The 21,659-nt window shown below is 34.4% G+C and overlaps 1 protein-coding gene across 6 annotated transcripts in view; it reads right to left on the bottom strand.

Annotated features, from left to right (window-relative positions):
* The window catches only part of ABCA5 (ATP binding cassette subfamily A member 5), a 54,326-nt gene that overhangs the window by 4,795 nt on the left and 27,872 nt on the right, over positions 1-21,659 (bottom strand). For 3 of the 6 annotated variants that reach the window (XM_036407693.2, XM_036407692.2, XM_045570765.1), the window contains 15 exons: positions 21,063-21,182; positions 19,677-19,878; positions 18,424-18,593; positions 15,637-15,764; positions 15,097-15,234; positions 13,086-13,199; positions 9,841-10,011; positions 8,412-8,525; positions 7,888-8,022; positions 6,360-6,434; positions 5,420-5,511; positions 3,293-3,419; positions 1,330-1,441; positions 1,142-1,233; positions 240-415 (listed from right to left, as the gene is read on the bottom strand). In XM_036407693.2, the coding sequence (XP_036263586.1) occupies positions 240-415; positions 1,142-1,233; positions 1,330-1,441; positions 3,293-3,419; positions 5,420-5,511; positions 6,360-6,434; positions 7,888-8,022; positions 8,412-8,525; positions 9,841-10,011; positions 13,086-13,199; positions 15,097-15,234; positions 15,637-15,764; positions 18,424-18,593; positions 19,677-19,878; positions 21,063-21,182 (1,966 nt within the window). The remainder of the gene's footprint in view (positions 1-239; positions 416-1,141; positions 1,234-1,329; positions 1,442-3,292; positions 3,420-5,419; positions 5,512-6,359; positions 6,435-7,887; positions 8,023-8,411; positions 8,526-9,840; positions 10,012-13,085; positions 13,200-15,096; positions 15,235-15,636; positions 15,765-18,423; positions 18,594-19,676; positions 19,879-21,062; positions 21,183-21,659) is intronic. The other 3 variants (XR_006739588.1, XM_045570763.1, XM_045570764.1) reach the window with 3 other exon arrangements.

The following is a 21,659-nucleotide window of genomic DNA, read 5'->3' as shown; positions in this document are numbered from 1 at the left end:
CTCAATTAAAAGATTCACTTAAATTAAATTTCATAATAATTATAGGCAATTCATTCTGTAATTAGATATAGAAAAATTGCCTTTTCGTTCCCATAGCTACATAATTTGGTATGGAATATATGAAAAAGTCATGACCATTTCCTATGAAAATTATAATCTATGGCAATGCCTGATATAAAACTTTTAAAATGTGAAATGTAAACTTTTCTCCAGGTTAACAAAAAGATTCTAAATTTTACCGATTTGTGACTTCCTTTATGTCACTCGGACTCATTCCTTTCACAGCTCCATAAATTTCAAAATGTTCTTGCAGTGTAATATCTGGCCACAGTGGGTTTATCTGAGGACAGTATCCCATACACTTAACAGAGTCATCCTCCTCCGCTGGATCTGAAGAGTAATCTCCTAAAAACACCTACAGAAATACAAACCCATTGAAATCACTATTTTTGCCTAATTTACATGATAAAAGGAATGCCAAGTGAATTAATTCAAATTCCTTCCTAGAGGGGGGTAAGACTTTTTACTCCTTTCAATGAAGAAAGGGCATGAATAGCGAAATCAGAGTTCAGTGACATGGCCAGCCCCGATTTTAACTAGAAAGATTGGGGGCCTCAATGGAAGGGGATATTTGAGCCAGCGAGGTAAGCAATTTTGGTCACTGAGATATAACTAACAAAAAAATAACTATGGCAAATATATATATATATTATAAAGAAAAGGGTCAGCATTTTCCAGAAAAGCATGGCTGGTGTGAAGTAAACAAGGGGAGAGAAGATAGGATCAGAGCAGTTTTGTGAAGTTTCCACAAAGTGTTGAATGATATGCTTATACTCAAAGACTAATTGATGGCAGCATCAGAACTAGCTCCCCTCTCCTTAAGGAAATACTATTGTTATCCATTAAGTTGGTGTACTAATCAGAAATAATGCATATATGTACCTGTGCCTGCAGGTATGTCATAAAAATTTTACTATGTACATTATTTTCTTAGGTAACCAAAAAGATCACAATTTTATACTAGAACTTTAAGATTAAAAAATATAATATTTAAGCAGTAAAATAACTTGCCATTAAAAATTTTATTTTAATAAAATATTCAAATCATAGTCAACATATACCACACCCCAGTATATCATACCTGGCCTGAAGTTGGTTCAATATCACCAACCAGAATATTAATAACTGTGCTTTTGCCTGCACCATTTGGGCCCAACAGTCCTAAGATCTCTCCTAAAGGAATTAAAAGAAAAATTATCAAATCAAATTTAAAATGAAAACTACTCTTTTGAAAATGTTACTTAGGGAAAAAAATAAATAAATACTAGCCTTTTTTCACACAGAAAGAGATGTGTTTAGTTGCCACTTTCTTGACTCTTGTAAGAAAATCTTTCTTGTCATCATATTCTTTATGCAAATTGCTGACCATAATGGCTGGTTTCTAACAAAGGAAACAAGAATTTAAAAGAGAGTTATAGCCGAGATCGGTTTGGCTCAATGGATAGAGTGTCGGCTTGGGGACTGAAGGGTCCTGGGTTTGATTCTGGTCAAGGGCATATACCTTGGTAGCGCGCATATCCCCAGTAGGGGGAGGGTGCAAGAGGCAGCTGATCGATGACTCTCTCTCATCGATGTTTCTAACTCTCTGTCTCTCTCCCTTCCTCTCTGTACAAAATCAATAAAATATATTAAAAAAAAAAAAAAAGAGTTAAACTCAGAAACCTATCCTGACATTACATAGGCTGCACACACCTCATGTCCATATCATAAGAACTATATTTGAAAATAAAGGGTATCATATAAAGAAATATCCCTTTGTCAATGAAATTACGACATTCTAAACTAAGTGCATAATGGCACAATGGTGGCCAGAGCAGATGTGGGATGGCTGCATTCCCCCAGCAGAAAGTGAGGAAGCCCAGGAGCCTGGGAAAAATTTTTGGAGCCATGAGGGATACAGCACTTAGGTCAATATTGTTTCACCAAGCTTCAATCAATCAGACGTTCTCAGTGCAACTGAGTCTTGGTGAGCAGACCTGGGGGCCCACAGAGAGCAGTATAAAGAAGGCCCAACACACTGTTATTAATAAAGCTTTGACTCAATTTATGCTTCCCAACCCAGTTCACAAGCCATTCAAAAGTAGTAATAATGGCCCAGGTAATAGAACTCCAATTGCAGAATTTAATTGGCCTCCTGCCAACTACAGGCCATTAGATCCAAAGCCTTTCCTAAATTACAGAACTAGTTACAACTTTGGGGGCATGCATAATCAGAGGACTTCTCAAACTCACGATATGTTTATAAACATTATAAATCTTCTAAAAATGTATATAATATATAGTATTTCCCATACCTGTTTGGTCATAGAGCCTATGCTAATAAATCACGTGTGGATACAGAACAAAAGTTAGGAAATGCTGGCTAACATGACTTGCTCAAGATCTTAACCACTCGTTAAAAGATGGTTACTTTCATTCAGGTTGGCCAGGAATGTCAGAGACACCCAGTCTTTGAGACAAATAAGCCATGGGATGATGACTGCACTTAAGAATATCTTGGAAAATGCTAAGTCGGGATTTTTAGAAGATGCAACTTTTGTACTGCCAGTGGAATTGCAATTATATTTGAAATTACTCTGATTGTCTACATAAAAAAGTAGTATTTCAAATGACACAAGTAGTATTCTGTTTTTAGTTGGCTCAAATTAACCAAATAGTGATTTAAAAAAAAACATGTATCTGCAATGCTAGTCTCTCATAGAAGAGAACAGCTTTCATTGGAAAAGAAGAAGGGAATCTGATTCCTATAGTCATATAGGCTTAGGAAATGCTGAATCAGGGGAAGGTTGAAAGTTTTCTTACTGTAGAATTTCTCAGAGCTTTTACTTTTTTGCTTTTGTGAGTATTTTACCATTTGATTTTTTTGTATTACTTTTATATATTTCAAAATGTTTTAAATTGAAAATTAACATAAATATGCCACCTCCGTATTTCAGCACCCAATCTGCCCTCACCAATTTCATGTATATCCTTTCAGTATATTCTTGAGATATATGTGTTCATTTACTTTAAGAAAGTATCATTCTGTAACAATAATCTGAATCTTTTCTTTTTTAATATACCTTAAGACTGTTCAAAAAAAGTAAGTGGACAAAAATATTTTTTTATAGATTTCTTTTTCAGATTGATTCATATAGAAAGAAAGTATTTCAGATTAATTCATATAGAAAGAAAAAATATGGGAACTGATCATTGCACATTTAAGATGACTTAACTATAAAAACTAAATTACCTCTTCACAACACTGGCAACTCATCAACTCTCTGACCTTCAGTCTTTCAGCTTTGACATCTTCATCTTCATCCTCATTGTTTGGTGGTTCTGGAAACTTCCTATTTTTGGGCTTTGTTGAAAGGGTCCTAAATATATTAAGGTAGTAGATTTTCAAATAATTAAAAGAGTAAAAAATTCAGGCACTACATAGAGAAAAGAATGAAAAAATATACTAATATGAGATCTGTGGTTCTCTCTAAAAGATGGGAACTAAAGAGCTGTTTTTTCATTCACTGATATTTATGTGATAGTATCTAAATTCACTCATCTATACTATTTATTATCAGACACTACTTCACACAAAGATAAAAACAACAACAAAAAAGAACACTTAACTCAAACAATTTACAGTCTGGGTATAAATAAGATTATCCTGACATCCAAACCCACAGAAATACCACAAAGGTAGGCAGGCAGAGGAAAAATGCTTCCAGAGAAAATCTGACTTTTAGTAGTTAGTAGTAAGGTAAAAAGGAAAATAGGATTCAACATATTGAAAACAATGGAAAAACAGAAAAGACTGAGAAAGAAGTCAATCACATGTAAGGTGACAGATGAGCCTCCTTGACAAGATGAAGAGGAAGACATTAGTTATCTTACAGAAAGGAATACCAAGAGAGGGAAGAAACACATGACTCATCAGGGAAATGTAAATGAAAACCATAAGGAGCCCCACTTCAGACCCACTAGAATGGCTAAAATGAAAAAGATAAACAGTAACAAATATGTCAAGAATGTGGAGGAAACAGACCCCTCCTGCATCCCTGATGGGAATGTACAGTGTCTCCCTTTCAGGCACTTTTACTTTCTGCAGTTTTGTTCACCGATGGTCAACCACAATCCAAAAACATCAAATGGAAAATTCCAGATATAAATATGCATAAGTTTTAAATTTCATGCTGTCCTGAGGAGCATGATGAAATCTCACACCATCCCAATCTGTCTCCATGGAGATGTGAGTCATTCCTTTGCTATCAAATCGACTATTTCAGTGTCACAGTGCTTATGTTCAACTAAATCTCATTTTACTTAATAATGGGCCCCAAAGCACAAGGGTAGCAAAGCTGGCAATTCAGACAGGCCAAAGAAAAGTCTGAAAGTGCTTCCTTTAGTGAAAAGGGACATATGTATAGGAAAAAAGCATAGCACACACATTGGGCTTGGCACTACCCACGATTTCAGGCCTCCACTGGGGGGGTCTTGGAGTGTATTCCCCACAGAGAAAGGGAGACCAATGTAAGATGGTGCAACCACTTTAGAAAACAATAGCTGCAAGTTCTTCAAAAGGTTAAACATACATTAACAACATGACCCATCAATTCCTTTCCTAGGCATCCATCCAAGAGAAATGAAGATGTTATGCCCATACAAATACTTGTACACAAATGTTCATAGCAGCATTATTCGTGATAGCCAAGAAGTGCAAACAACTCAAATGCCCATCAACTGATAAAACGGAGAAAGCGTGGTATAATCTAAAATGTATCATTATTTAGCATAAAAAAGGAATGAAGTATAGCTACATGCTATAACATGGATGCACCTTCAAAACATTATGCTAAGAAAAGGGAAACAGACAAAAAAAAACTATGTATTGTAAAATTGCATTTATATGAATGCTCAAAATTGGCAAGTCTATTATTTGGAGACAGAAGGTAGATTAGGCCCTGGCCAGTATGGCTGAGTTGGTTGGACATCATCCCGTTGTACCAGATTGCTCATTAGATTCCTAGGCAAGGGCATATGCCTGGGAAAAATAAAAATTAGAAAACAAAAAGAAAACAGGGCCTAAAACAATTTACAGTCTGGGTGTAAATGAGATTTCCTTAAGTATATGTAGAGGGCTGATGTTCGAACCCACAGAAATACCACAAAAGTAGCAGGAGTCAGCTGATCGGTGTTACACTCTCAGATCAATGTTTCTCTCTCTCTTTCCCTTTTTCTCCCCCGCCCCTAAAAATCAATAAGTAACTACTAATGGGTTCTTTTGGAGTGATAAAGATTATCTAAAATAATATATGGTATAGTGCACAACTTGTACATATATGCTGAAAAACATTAAAACTTAAAAAAAAATTGAACTGACCTGAAAAAGGGATCCTTTCTTATTGATCTTCCTCCATATTTTTTCTCATAGTGCTGTAAGAGGAAAATCCATAGTACGCACTGCAGGTAAGGCTAAAAGAAGAACACAGAACAGTTCATGACTATCAACAGAATAAAGACCACATACATAAGTTTCCTTTCCAAAATCAAAAAAGTTAACCACAATTTTTTTTCCAAGTCATATCAGTTAAAAAAAAGATCTGATTATAAGCCAAGGAAGATTTTTAGTTAGAAAACTCTTGACATATTTTTTTTATCTCTATATATTTTGTTTCTATCTCAATAAGTTTATTGGTTGTCAGCTTCATAAAATACAAAGGAAAAAGGAAGCTTTCTTTTTTACTCTATGGAAGCCAGAATCATAATTAAATAGAATTAACATGAAAAAGCCAAGGATATTAAAATAGATGTATTCAGTGAATAAAAGGTAGGTTGTTTTTTTCTCTCAAAATTCACATTAGCTAGTTATTAACACATTTGACTTTTTATGCAAGAGGATATAAACTAAGAAGAGTTAAAATCTTACAACCAAACTATTCATTCTTTTTTTAAAATCCTTAACCAAGGATATTTTTTATTATAAAGAGGGAGGGAGAGGAAGAAAGGAAGAGAGAAAGAGATAGGGATCAGTTTCCTCTCCCTCACACCCAACTGGAGATCAAACACACAACCTTAGGTATGTGCCCTGACTGGTAATAGAATCTGAAGCCTTTTGGTGTATGGGACCACACCTCATCCAACTGAGCCACTTGGCCATGGTATAACCCAATTATTCTTTTCTTTTCCCCCCCCCCAACTTAAAAAAAAATGTTTATTGTTGAAAATACTACAGATGTCCCCTTTCCCCACAATTGACACACCTGCCCTCTCACATTCTTAAAGTAACACGCTAACAAAGAAACATTTTTGTCATTTCTTACCGATAAAACAGCCACCAAAAGCCTATCCCATGGATCATAGGTTTCCTCATTTTTTCGAATATTCTTCCAAGAAATCTAAGACAGAAATTATTGAAAATGTATATGCTGCTGTGATGTTGGGACATGACATTTGATCTTTGACCCTGGTTCCTAGCACACAGCTTCTAAAACCCTCAGAATTTTCTGAGTGTCAGAGGTGACAAGAGTATCTTTTGTTATTTAAAATAAGCCGCTTCCCAATGAGGCCACGTGAGGGTTGGAGGATGACCCATCAAGTGATTAGAAGGATGGAACTTTTTGTCCCATCTGCCCAGCGGGAGGGGCAAGGAGTTTGGAGATTAAGTCATATGCCATCAGTAATGGACCTATCATAAAAACCCTAAACACGGGGTTGGAAGAGCTTTTGGGTTGATGGGTGCATCGAGTCCTAAGGAGAGGCACACTCCAGACTCCACAGGGACAGAGCTCCTGCACTGTGGCACCCTTCTGGACCTCACCCTCTGTACCTCTTGACCTAGCTGTTCCTTTGTTTATCTATTATACTGAACTGGTGCTAGGAAATAGTGTTTGCCTGAATTCTGTAAGCCATAATAGCAAATGATTGAACCTGAGAAAGGGTCATAAAACCATGAGGTTTGTAGCCAACTCAGACAGAAGGATTAGTAATAGGGGACCCACAACTTGTAACTGGCATCTGAAGTGGGCAAGGGGGACAGTCTTAAGGGTTGAAGTCTTCAACTATGGGGTCTGTGCTAACTGCAGGTAGTTAAGTATTGCTTTATGTGAGGAAAAACCCCACACATTTGGTTTCACAGGGGCTGTACTAGTTTTATTTTAGCTGCAATGTGTAGAAACATTTGGATTAAAGTGTGGGGGGGGGGAGTATTTTGTTCAGCAAACATGTATTCTGTATAAATAAGTTGGCTACTATTATTAATAGCTATGATTTGTACTTAGATTAAATTTTCTCTATCCCAAAATGTGGGGGAGATAATATAAACAATTAAACTGAAACAAAAAGGGAGGAGGTAAAAGAGATTAGTGAGTAGAATTAATCAGCACTCATCCTACATCAATAATTCATCAATTTTTTTTTATTCACATGGATTTTACTCCCCAATTATCCAGGCTTAATAAAACTAACCTGTCATTTTCTTTTTCTTTGAAAAAAAATCTCTACGCTTTATTTTCTCATCCCTTTACAGGACAATACATTATTCAATCCTTGGAAAAACTCCCCAAATACTACCTCAAGTCAGATCATACTTATAATTTATGTACATATGGCATTTGGAGCATCACAGAACACATAATGAACATGGCCATTCTCCTCTGAAACTTTAAGTTTAAAAACACGCTTAAAAAGATGCCATCGTGATTCTAAATTGTTTCATTAATAACATTTAAATCAAGTAGTAGCAGCTAACATGAAGTGTTTTTGTTTTATTATTTTCAGCACAAGAACCAAAACCTTAAAGATTAGGTACTATTTATACTTTTTAAACATTAAGACACCTAACAGACCTACCTTTATGAAACAAATCAGACCACCTAGAAGTGGATAGACTGGAATGACTATGCAAAAGGTGTAATAGAGAATAGCTGTAACTGTATGTCCAATAAAGTAACTGATTTCGGTGATTGCAATGCAAGCCAACATTGTCTAAAAAAAAAAGAAAGTGAAAAGTGTTTAGAAATTTCATACTCAATATTAAATATATTTTCAATCTTCTAGTAAAACATGGGACCACAGATGATACTTAGCCAGAAGTACCAGTACACTGGTACCAGCTGCTTTTAGCTGGCTTCTTTGTCATGCAGTTGTCAAATGCTTTCAGTATCACCCATCCCTTCAAGGAGTGGATGATGCAGAAGACAAACGTACAGTCAGTAAGATGTTGCCAGCTACATACCTAACCCTGTACTTACAATAGACACATTACGGGTTTAATCCTGAAAGAGCTCATAGCTCTCTTTTTTTCTGGTATAAACATGAGTTTCAAATAAGCTGCTATGTAAAGTTGAAATGAAATAATATAAAGTGTAACTTACCACAGAATATATAAAGGACCAAACTTCTTTTGTATTTAAAATTTTCTTAAAAGTGAAAGAAGCAATATAGGTAAACAGAATAACTGACGGAACATAACCAATAAGACAAAAAACCTGTAAAACAAAAATATGAAATTTTATATAAAAATATGAATAACTAGAAATATATAAATATAAATTACCAGTAATATTAAAATATTACAGAATAATTATTCTTCAAGTTTGCTTACTCAACAAATCACTCCACAAACTAAAAGTATGGTTACTTGAGGAGTTACCATGCACATTGCTCCTAAATAATAAAACTCAGGCTTTTAACTAATCAACACAATCCTGAATAATTAAACTAAACAGTTTTCTTTGCCAAGTAAAATGCTCTTTATTTAAAAAAAAACAAAAAAAAACACACCACAGGTTAGTTGGTTAAATCTTTCCTCAGTGAACTATTTTAATATATAGCTATCATTTTAACTTATAGCACTTAGTACATTTTATACATTTTTAAGGAAAATATCAATTTATAAGGCATAAATTAAGTTGCAACTCTTTCTCAATCAACCATTAGCTACCATTTAATATACAGAACTTAATGCATTTTTTAATTTTTAAGGAAAACATTAATTTATAAGGCAGAAATTAAGAAAAATCAGTATGATCTCTAGCAAAAGAGTTTACTTTCAGCAACCCTGACCTCACCTCGTATAAATCATTCATATAAAGGGGCTTAGTATGTCATTTACATGTGAACAAGAATACAAATCATACTTTTACTTAGGATTTTAGACAATGTTTTAAATTATGAAATAGAAGAGCTTCCTCGTGAAATTATTTCAGTCATAGAAACAAGAAGACATTTTAAGGAAGGACTATTTAAATATTTTTAATTACACGTAAGTAGGTAGTCTACATAAAAGGCTGCTTCAATTTCAAGGAATTATCTTATAATGGTAGTAAGTCATTGCTTTTAAAACTTATATTCCAAGCCAAACGCTCATGTTTCGATCATTAACCAGGCCTAGGGACCTGTGCAATAATTTTGTGCACCGTGCCTCCAGTCTATATATACATATATATGGCTAATATGCAAAGTGTCCCCTCAGGAGATTGGCCAGGAGACCAGGAGTTCGATTGCTCACTATCACTTGTGCTTACCACCCAATGCGACGCAGAATGAAGGAAGGCCCCAGCCGTCAGACAGAAGGCCCCAATCAGCCCTGATTGCTAGCCAGGCCTATGGACCCTACCTGTGCACGAATTTCATGCACCAGGCCTCTAGTATACAATCATTAAATAGAAACAGGTTCTATTGTCTATAAAAAAATTAATATCCAAATTACTCAACCAGCTGATTATCATGTTTGGAAAGACTTCATTTTTTAAAGCAGTGCTTTATTTACAAATAGAATGAGTAAAACTAATGTTAACTTACCATAGAAAGAAACTTTACAGGATAAAAATATAATCCATAATGAAATCCAAATAAACTTCCAATCATCAAAATAAGAAGAATAAAAAAAAAGGGGATATCAACAATAGCTTGCCCAACCCAATATGCAGATGGCAAAAGACCTGAAAGTTTAAGTTGAGTATAAGCTCTGATCTAAAAAAAGAAAGGAAAAAATTAGTTATAATTTTAAACATTTTACAAACAAAAAATTCTATAAAATAGTTGTAGAACTCTTAATTTTACATAAAAAAACAATAAAATTTTATATTATAGGTCTGTAGGTAATAAAAGCCCTTCTTACAAATAATATAAATTCCATTTAATATTAATTTAGATCATTATTTCTGAAATGTAACAATACGTCAATAAAAACCTTCAGAATCAGGTTACAGCAGTGCTGCTAAGAAACACAAAACTAAAATAAAACAAAGGTTGTGGGGTTATAGTTGTACAACGGTGATTCTATATCACAGTAGTCAAAACATGGTTGCTTATGAAAATCTGTGGAAATACGTGGAAAGGTGTGTTTTAAACAAGGGACTCTCACTTTAAAAAACTGACCTTTCATGAAAACATTAACAAACTGCCAAGTACCCTCCGGGTTTACATAGGGCTTTCAGCTTAAGCATGAAACTGCACAGATAATGTATTTAAGAGCTTTTTATATGCTCTTTTGTTGTACATAAATGCAAGCTATTACTACTGCAAGTAAACAGCATATTCATGAGCACTAAGAGTAACTTAAATGATAGTTTTCGAACTCTCTAATGTTCTCATTGCTTAATTTGAATTTTAAAAATCTGTTACAAATCCAAATTCCTAACAATTTTATTCAGTTGATTCTGTCATCTATAAAAACATCACTCCTAATAAAAGTATTCTATGAAAGAAGTAGCCAGAGAGTGAGGTAAGGGAAGCACGTAATATAGAGTTAAGAAGAGGAGGAGCCTGGCTAATGTGGGTTGTTGGCTGAGCATAGACCTGCAAACCAAGAGATTATGGTTCAATTCCCAGTCAGAGAATATGTGTGGGTTGTGGGCTCAGTCCCCACTAGGAAGTGTGCAGGAGGCAGCTGATAAATGATTCTATCTCAACGCTGATGTTTCTATCTCTCCATCTCCCCTCCTCTCTGAAATCAATTAAAAAAAGAGAGGAGAAATGATCTTTTTAAAAAGGACAACTTTTGTGTTCAATAAATTATAACAAAATATAAATTCCAATATGTGTATAAAAACATAAACCAAGGCAAATAAAATTATTTTTTATAATCCAACTGGATGCTTTTGTTATTCATCCACTCTGGAAAACAGTTTGACAATTTTTAATAAAACTAAACTTTCAATCACTATACAACATAGCACTGTACTCTTGGGCATTTATACTCCTGGGCATTTATCACAGATATATGAAAACATGTTCACACATAAACCTGTACACAAATGTTCACAGCAGTTTAATTCATAATAGTAAAAAACTGGAACAATCCAGATCCACATCATAAAATACTACCTAGCAATAAAAAGAAGAAAATACTACTGCATGCAATTTGAATGAACCTCCAGGGAATTATGCTGAGTGAGAAAAACCAATCTCCAAAGAAAATATGCTGTGATTCCATTTAGTCATTCTGGAAACATCAAAATCACAGAAATGGAGAACAAATTAGTGGTTTCCAGAGGTCGGGGAGGGGGTAGGGTTAGCATGTGGGCTGGAAAGGGCTACAGAAGGGATCTTTGTGATGACAGACTATTCTGCTCTTGATGTCAATATCCTGGCTTTTACTGAACAATAGTTTTGCAAGATGTTTTTATTGGTGTTAAGTGGACAAGAGTATGTAGATCTCGCTGTATTATATTTTACAACAAATATAAATCCACAATTACCTCAAAATAAAAATCCAAATTAAAAATCACTTAAGTGGGAACAAAAAAGAGAAAAATGCAATAGTGAAGTAAGTTTTATATTTGAGTGGTAAAGATTATGTATAATTTTTATTTTCTTTAAACTTTCCTATAATATATTTTCTAAATTAGTATAATGAATGTGTGTAACAGAAAAATTGAGTATATTTTTAAATGTCTCCTGAGACTCATGTATTAGTTTTAGATGAGGCTTAACCTCATTATTAATCACATTGTTTAAATTACTTTAGACAACAAACTGAACTAACAACAGATTCAAAGAGAATGAGAATTTTGATTAGAGGAGTATGTAAAAGACAATCTCAGCAGAGTGAAGAGTATAAGGCTCTGACTGTCAAAAGCTCAAAAATTGTGTAAAGATCACCTGCATCTGCTGGATAGGGGTATTAAAAAGAGAAAGGAACAGAAAAGAAGGTGGAAGAATACTAAAGACCCTCTGTACACACAGCAATTTTTTCTAGGCCCTGGCAATGGCAGTAATTTCTAAGCCCCCCCCCCCCCCCACTTACCACCAAATTAAATGCCTTATACAATCAACACATTCCATTAAAGGTTAAAGAGGAGTGCACCAATTAAGAACATAAGGATCGCAGTCAGTTCCCAGATCCACTATTGAACCCAGATGAGTCAACCTGCACACATTGTCTGAACACCTCCATCCTCCGTTTCCTGACATATAAAGTGGGCCACATAAAACTTACCTCACAAGGTTGTAAGAATTAAAGGATGCAACTTTTAAAGAATTTGAGTAATATAGCTATTACTATGGGATAGAGTAAATTAGGTTTACAGCTGACCATATAGAATACAATACAATAATTAAGAATACAAGAATAAACTGTGTTTTGTGTACTCACAACTGCAAACCTACTTTGCCCCACCCTGTATTACTATAATTACAATAAATGTATTTATACTCCATTTGCCTACTCCTGAAATAAGTATATATAAGTCTTGTTCTCATGCAAAATGTTTTTTATATATATATATATTATATATATAACATATATATATATATATATAATATATATATATATTTTTAAATTGATTATAGAGAGGAAGGGAGAGGGAGAGATAGGAATATCAATGATGAGAGAGAATCATTGACTGGCTACCTCCTGCACATTGGGGATCAAGCCTGAAACCTAGGAATATGCCCTGCTGACTGGGAATCAAGCCATGACCTCCTGGTTCACAGATCAATGCTCAACCACTAAACCAAACCGGCTGAGCCAAAACAGGTTATTTTTTGATGTGATTTCTTATAAGCAAACTATACTTGTAATTTTTTTCACTGAGCATTACCTTATGATTCTCTGCATTTTCCATGGCAAAGTAAGGTGGCATTGCAGTAGCAATGATTCCAAGTAAAGTTGCTTGAAAATACAGCTCAATTTTAAAAACGATGTCTGTAATTTCCTGAAAAACAACCACAGATTAAGAAATGGAACTAAGAATCATTTGATACATCGTAGTACATTCTAAAAGATTATCAAAACCTCTGAAGAAACAAACTAGGATAACTATTGTAGGCATAGTCTACAGCGGTTGCCAACCTTTCAGATCTCATGGTCCGCCAGTGGTCCACAGACCCCCAGTTGGCGACCGCTGGTCTATATAAAAGAACAGATGGCCAAGTTAACAGGCAGTGAGCTATAGTGCCAACCTTGCCACTTACTAAAAAGCTACGAGATCTTGAGCAAACCACTGGACTTCCATTTTCTTATCTACAACATAGAATAATAATAGAGCATATAAATTAAGCTTCACCATTTAATTAAAAGTCAATCTGAAAAGCAGTTAGCATATCCACCAGTGGCCTTATGCAATGAACATAACCATCTCACAATGATCTTGGAAGCCTTCATTAGGCTGCCTAGACTGTAAGCCAGCTGGGATCTTCAACACCCTACTTTTCTCCAATGGGAAAAGCTGCACCCAAGCTCAATTTCCTGGAGAATCAGAAGCTTTTGTCCCAAGCAAGGGGGAGAGGGTTGTCTATATTCCCACACAGATGTCCCAAAGGAGCCTCATTGCCCCAAGCAATGATGGAGTACACCATACATTTCTTTCCCTCTGTCATTATTATTACTGCCCCTGAATTAACTCAGACACTCCATTACCTATCATCTAAGCTATTTAGTAAAAGAATCTCTGATTTGATTTTACTTTCTTCCCTCCACAATTCTCCAAACAGAAATACCTCTCTATCCTGTGCCAGTGATTTTCTTTTTAATCCTCACTTGAGGATATTTTTCCATTTATTTTTAGAGATAGTGGAAGAGAGGGGCAGTCAGGGAGAGAGAAAAACATTGATGTGAGAAAGACACAAAGATCAGTTGCCTCCACACCAGTCCTGACCAAGGCTGGTATCGAGCCTGCAACAGAGGTATGTGCCCTTGACCAGAATCAAACCTGGGACCCTTCGGTTTATGGTCCAACTCTCTATTTGCTGAGCCAGACCAGGTAGAGCACCAGTGAACTTTTGAAAATGCAATTTTAATGTTACTTTGTCCCCATACCTATGTATAACTATAACAAGAGGAGTACTAAATTAATCTTCCATGTGATTTCCATTTAAATATGGCAAAGAATTATAGCCAACTAAAAAAAGTTTTGGGTGTAGATTATATAATCATAAAGACAGAAAGCAGATGGAGGGCAAATTGGGGGTGGAGGTAGGAGAAATAGGGAGTGGTGAACTACTAGGCACAAGGGATTCTTGGGGGAGTGTTGAAATATAAAATGGATTTGTGGTGATAGTTATATAACTATGAATATAACAAAACCCACTGAGTTGTACATTTTAAATGGGTGAATTAGAAGGTATATGATGTACATCTCAATAAAGCTGCTAAAACACAGTGAATGAAGCACGCTATTACAGAAAGATATTTGTCCATTTATTTTTCCACATATAAAAAATGAAACATAAGAACTAAGAAAAAATGTTGAGTATTTATCTGGAGACAAATTAATTTTCATGTTTCTAACCAACAGTCCCACCTAGAAGAACTGTCTAGATAACTTCTCAAGGTTCTTTCAATATACCTCAGAAACCAGGTTTTAGCTGAACAACATTCACTTTTAAATTATATTAACTTTTCTATGATTAATATAAAAAATACTTATACTTTACAAAAATGTCAGCACCAACACGGAACACAATGATCCTAAAGTAAACTAATCCTAGGGACTCCTAACCCCAGAAGTAAAACATCCCCAAGTTTTAAGAAGACTAGGAGATGTCACAAGATGAACTTCTTCACATCTTATTATTGTATGCACACACACTCATAGTTTTTAATTTGCTTACTTGAAAGAATGGGGTATTCCAGACCTGGATGGTTTCAGTCACATTTAACTGATAAAGGTAGTAGTTACTAATGATATTCATCAATACAGGCAAAGCATAAACCATAGTACTGTTGAAAACAGCTGTAAAAACATAGTCCTACAAATTGGAAAAGAGAGACGACTTATTACATACCATATATAAATATAAATGGATATATTGTTGCTATGTGCCCAGCTTTTCTCATCCCTGAAGCTAATTCTCATTAACTGTAATAAAAACTACTCAGCAAATCACAGAAATATTATAATACTGAATGATAAATTCAACCTGGTTTGGAATCTACAGATATTTTGATATTTAAACAAAAATGTAACATAAAATTAAATTCCTTTAAGCTTTATTTATTGGTCATCCAATAAATATATTCTAAATAAACACAGCTATTATTTCCAAAAGTAAATTCTAATTTCAACCTAAGGAGGCCAAATTGGCAAATTATTAATTTTAGAGGAAATATCTTAACCTTTCATAACTTTCCAATGGGTATTCTACTCTTACCTTTTCTGACTGGATCACGTTTAAAGCTGCACTGTGGGGAGCAGCAGACACATAGTCACTGTCATTAAACATCGTCACCATGATGTTCTGGTTTGTGAAAAAGGTAATAAGGTCGCTGATATCTGAGTCTGGTGTTAGAGAAAAAGCAAACAGTAAAGAATCAGTTCAAATGACAAACAGATATAGGCTTTTAATAACACTGCAATGAGCCCCTCTCTTCCTTAAAAGATATTTTATCTTCATTGGGTAGGACAGTGGTCAGCAAACTCATTAGTAAACAGAGCCAAATATCAACAGCACAATGATTGACATTTCTTTTGAGAGCCAAAATTTTTAAACTTAAACTTCTAACACCATTTCTTCAAAATGGACTCGCCCAGGCTGTGGTATTTTGTGGAAGAGCCACACTCAAGGGGACAAAGAGCCGCATGTGGCTCGTGAGCCGCAGTTTGCTGACCATGAGGCTAATACATGACTAAGAACACTGGAGCCAGTCAGCCTGAGCACAGAACCTGAAGGCGACTGCAAATTTTAGCTGCTGCTACTGCTAAGACTATTACTCACACTGAACATCTACCTATCTTTCCTGAAATTTGGTTAGTGACAATAAAATCTGGCAATTTTATGTATCAAGTTAACCTGTGGGTTTAGGAAGATTAGAAATCATGGTGTAACATTCGGGAACATTACTCCTTAGAGGATTTCTGTGCGGTCCGAATAGACAAGTTTTATAAATGTTGACTGCCTTAACTACCTTAAAATAGGAAAACACATTATCAGGTCTCCATCTACAGTCTTTAAATTGCCTGGAGCCAAGGGAAAAACTAGAACCGAACTAAGTTTAAAATTCATACCAACATGCCTGATAATGAAAATATTTTATTATCACAAAAGCCAGAACTCAAGGTAGGAGAAATGTGACTTGGAATAAAAAAATCGAAACCAACGAAAGAAAACATGATCAGTAATTAAGTAGTATGGCAGGGTGGATCAGGCTCAGGACCAAACCTGAGAGTCACAGAGAGCAGTGGTCTTGGTGAGACTACATTTATTCCCATCTTGTGCTCTAATTGATCTCTCATCCCCAGCTTGCCAAAATGGCTCTGTACTCCTGAGGAGAGAGCTATATTATAAATGAAGGAACTGTATTTGTGATACAAAAAAACTTTGCAAGGAGGGTAAGATACCAACAATATTTACACAGAGAGTAGCCAGTGATTCCTTAAGGAAGCATGGCTTTATTTGGACCAAAAGCAAGGCCTAGGAAAATATGGGATATGTGTATAAACAAGTCCAGAAATACTGAAATATTACAGAAGGGACAAACTTTGAAGATAACAGAATTTCTGCAGATCAGTTAAGAGTGAACGGAAAGCAGAAAGATTTTGAGATACATGTACAACTCCCAAATATACAAAAACTGTCACAATATCAGAGTATAAAGCTCCATGCAGTATAATTTAGCAACATGAAATGTATATTAAACCCCAAGAATTCTAATAAAAGAAAAATTGCAAAACATAACACTTTTTATTCAAAAGTAGTTTTTGTTTTTATCAGTAAATGCATTTTTCTTCCGAAAGAAGAAAAGTTATATAATAAATTTGAAAGTCAGATTTTAAGAGTGATGATTTTAAGAGTAATTTATAATCATCTCCAACTATAATTATTATTTTAAACATGAGCAAAGCTTTTCAGTTAATAGTGAATCAAAAGGAAATATACCAGCCCTGGCCCAGGTGGCTCGGTTGAGTGTCATCCAAGACACTGAAAACTTACCATTTGATTCCTGGTCAGGGAACATGTCCAGGTTTAGGGGCTCAAAGGTGTGCAGGAGGCAGCTGATCGATGTTACGCTCAACCATCAATGTTTCTCTCCCTCTCGCCCCTTCCTCTCTCTGTAAAAATCAATAAACTATTCTTAAAAAAAAAAAAAGGTATGAGAATATAACTGACGTGCTGGGAGATGTGAAACCTCAAAGAGTTTATAAGTATAGAAAGGGTTGTATTAAATGAAAATTTCTAACATATGTCAGCACGATAAGCAAATGAAGAGGCTGTGGTTTTCCAGTTAGTTAATCTCAACTTTCTCTTCCAGAGCCCGGGGACCACAAACTGCCTTTATATATGGAAGATGTTATAGCAATAACTGATCACATATGAATAGAAGTTTGTTGGAAAGCAGAATCTATGTCAGTATTTTTTATTCTGTCCATTGTTCAGACCATATGTTTTTTAAAAATTCTTTCATATTTGACAATTATGTAACAAGAATGCCCAATAGAAAAATCCAAAAATATGGATTATAAATGTAAAGTATTTAATTATAAATATTTACATCTAAGGTGCTTTTTCCTTAGTTTGAATGTTTCAGATAACCCTTAAAAACTTAAACATTTCTATTTGGTAGATAACTGCATAAATACTATATGCAGAAACTCTAAAGAGGGTTTTTCAAATTCTGAAGTTTATTTTACTCATCATAAATTATGAGATGAAACATGCTGCTCTGAGAATAATGTTTCTATCATTAAAAAGGAACTTTTGTGATTATAAGCTGTGTAAGTTAGAATGTTTTTAAAGACTGTCACCTATACTTTAACCAAAATTTCATATCTGCAACATACTGCTCAGCATTAATAAGGAGCTTTATTTAGTTTGGAATTGTGCAGATAAAACATGGCTTTACCTTTCATACATTTCTAAAATTCACATCTCTGACCTATATTTACCCCTCACCCCCATGCCCCAACCAACACACATTCACAGACCTTCACACACTCTCACCAGTAGAATTTTGAAGAAGCAGGCTTGTTTTATATTTATGAGGTTTATCTCCAGGTTTTAGGAAATATAAGTCTGGAACAAGTCTGATCGGAACCACAGCACTTTTAAAAGAGCGATGCACCAAAAACATAAAAATCTGAACTGCAAAAAAGATTAAAAGCAGAAGCAACCTGAAAGGGAAAAAAATAATATAGCTCAAAGCATATTCAAATGTAAAACTATTTTTAAAAATCTTTATATGTTAGTTAAAAGGTGCTAATTTAAAAAAAGAAAGGAAGAAAAGGAAAAAACTTGAATGATAATAGAATTTCTAACTATTTCAGGACAATATGGGCAGAAAGTCGATAGTCAATGACAAAATTAAAAGCTATAAAAGTGTACTTTAGATCAAACTACTTATAGCTGAGTAAATACGCTATAGGGTATGTAAACCTACCATTACAACTTTAAAGAACGAGAAGTTATGTCACATTTACATCTATTTTCTTGAAGGAAGTAATTCCAGCCCCACCTCTATTCTAACTATTTACTGTCCTTATATTTTAGAAAATGTACCACACAAAGATATTTTAGATACAAGAAAGAAGATGAAAATACAAGTGAAATTATGAATGCTTCAGATCTTTGAAATTTCATCCTAAGCACCTTAACTCCCACTGTTTCTCTATAGACAAAGCAAGATGGACTAGAGTCTGTGATATGGATCATCACTTGCAGCTGGTCTGCTACATAATTTTATCACCCATTCAAAATGCCCTTCTACCTGGACGGCAGAAATCCTTCTGTGAAATATCTCTAGATTCTATGTAAAAGGTATCACAAGTGGGTAGAGAGAGCTTGAATTATCATGCTTTAACATTTTTTCATTTCAGAAATCCTATAATAAAAAAATCTGCTATTTACTATAAATATTAGTAATAGATGGCAAAACAATTGTGAGAAATATGAATGCAAAGTAAAATTTAAATACAACAGTAATTCAAAAATTACACAATTTGAGAATATTATTTGTCACTTCCTCACTTTATAAATGAGACCAAAAAATGCTGTTTTTTTTTTTTTTTAAGGGTAAGGCTCTAATAGTATTCAATAAAGTTATCATAAGCATATTTTTTAACATGTGAAATTAGTTTTAATCTTCCAAAACTACAGAGATTATTTACATATGTCTACATTTTAAAAATTAAGATGGTAATAAATCCAATTTGTATCATTCAAAACAATGCATCAGGCAGAAGAGAGATTACACTTACACTGATCTCACTGATTTACTTTCACGTTTCAGGGTGTGGAAATGAAACTTTGCTATTGTATACACCTGCTGCTTCCAAAGGCTCATGGTGCTCACTAGGGAAGCCTTGGTTTCAGAAAGCATGAGTAAGCTCTGCTCCATCTCATCAAAAGATTTTGAATCCACTTCTTCCTCAAGTGACTGCTGAGTAAATACGCTATAATCTATTTGCCAAAACAAAAGGATAGAAAATTATGATCTATTCCTTGAAATAACGAAAATCTTTCTGAAACAGGTAAATGTTAAAAGACACACACATCTGGCAGTGATATAGGTCAAATGGAACTCTCATATTCTTTGGCAATATTATTAAAAACTGAACAGATGCATAGCTTACAACCCCTGAAATTCTATTAGGTATAAACCCAACAGAGATATGTACATATGTTCACCGAAACACATGTAAAAGAATATTCTTAACCATCACCCTATCCAGAACAGCCATAAAGTGGGAAGAACCCAAAGGCTATCAAATGTGATAAATTGTGAAATATTCCTGTAGTAAAATAGTATAAAACAATGAAAGCAAACAAACCACTGTCCAAATACAGTAGTAGGAATCTTATAAACATAATATTAAATAAAAGAAGCCAAACACAAAAGAGACGTGCTAAGAGTGATTTCATTAGACCAGTTATTTTCAACCAGTATGCAAAACCTGCCCGACTGGTGTGGCTGTGATTGAGCATTGAGCCATAAACCAAGAGGTCCTGCGTCTGATTCCCAGTCAGGGCACATGCCAAGCTGCAGGCTTGATCCCCAGTAGGGGATGTACAGGAGGCAGCTCATCAATGATTCTCTTATTCACATTTCTATCTTGCTATTCCTCCCCCCGTCTCTCTAAAATATCAAAATACCTGATGACTGTCAAATAAAAAAATGATACCACTAATACAGCAATAGCCATCCAAAATGAATGAATCAAAATTATACCTATTATTTTGTCAGACTGTTAAAAAATATACTTTTTGGTATGCCACAGTAATTAATTTGTGTGCCATAAGAAAAAGATTGAAAATCACTGTATCAGACCAAGAATAGACAAAACTAGTCAATGAAGATAGAAATCAAGGTGCTATTTTTATAACTGACTTAATTTCAAACAGATAAAAAATAATAAAAAGAGATGAAAAGTGGCTTCCATATGAGAGACTTTTTGGGTTTACGCTAAATTTAAAAAATAAACATTTAAAATCTGAAGAGTGGCATGGAGTAATGCATAAAATAGTATTTACATACAACCTGGTTGTCCTGGCACCCTACTAATTTACCAGTTTAGATGAATGACTTTGTAAGATGAACAAGTCTAACCCCTCTCCCTAAAATGTATTGTTACTTTTGTTTTTACCTGCTTGGTCTATTTCAGCTTCAACTTCTAGATTTAAGAATACATCTTCCAAAGTCGTCATGGAAACACCATAAGAAATAACACCCAAACTCGAATGAGTGTCGAGAGCAGAAAATAAACCTGAAAGAAAATATAAAAGAATGTTGCATAGTTAAACATACTGTCATGAATTGTTCTTAAATATAATTTTAAAAACAGGATGTGTCTAAATTTACTCTGCTGGCACAGTGGTCCTCAATTTAACATTCTTATATATTGCTAAGAGCCTAAGGAATGCTTGTTTATAGAAATATGTTAGACATTAATTATAAATGAAAAAAAATATTTTATGGGACAGAATGATAGGCAGGGTACATTAAGTTAGCACAGGTAATTCCATCCAGTTAGTTAATGATTCTAATTTATTTCTTGAAAGAAACCAATTAAACTAACAAAAAATTTCTATCTGATTATGAGATAAATGCTATGAGAATTCTGCACAACATATATACAGTAGTAATATCTTTTTGGTTCTTAAGAGATCCCTAAACAGATATACTGGTAAGAGGCTGAGTTTCAGTTCTACATTATAAAGTGAAAAACTAACAAAATAACTCA

This window comes from Pipistrellus kuhlii, unplaced genomic scaffold (assembly GCF_014108245.1).
Source record: "Pipistrellus kuhlii isolate mPipKuh1 unplaced genomic scaffold, mPipKuh1.p scaffold_m20_p_37, whole genome shotgun sequence".
Taxonomy (NCBI): domain Eukaryota; kingdom Metazoa; phylum Chordata; class Mammalia; order Chiroptera; family Vespertilionidae; genus Pipistrellus; species Pipistrellus kuhlii.
This window is presented reverse-complemented; position numbering and strand designations above follow the sequence as displayed.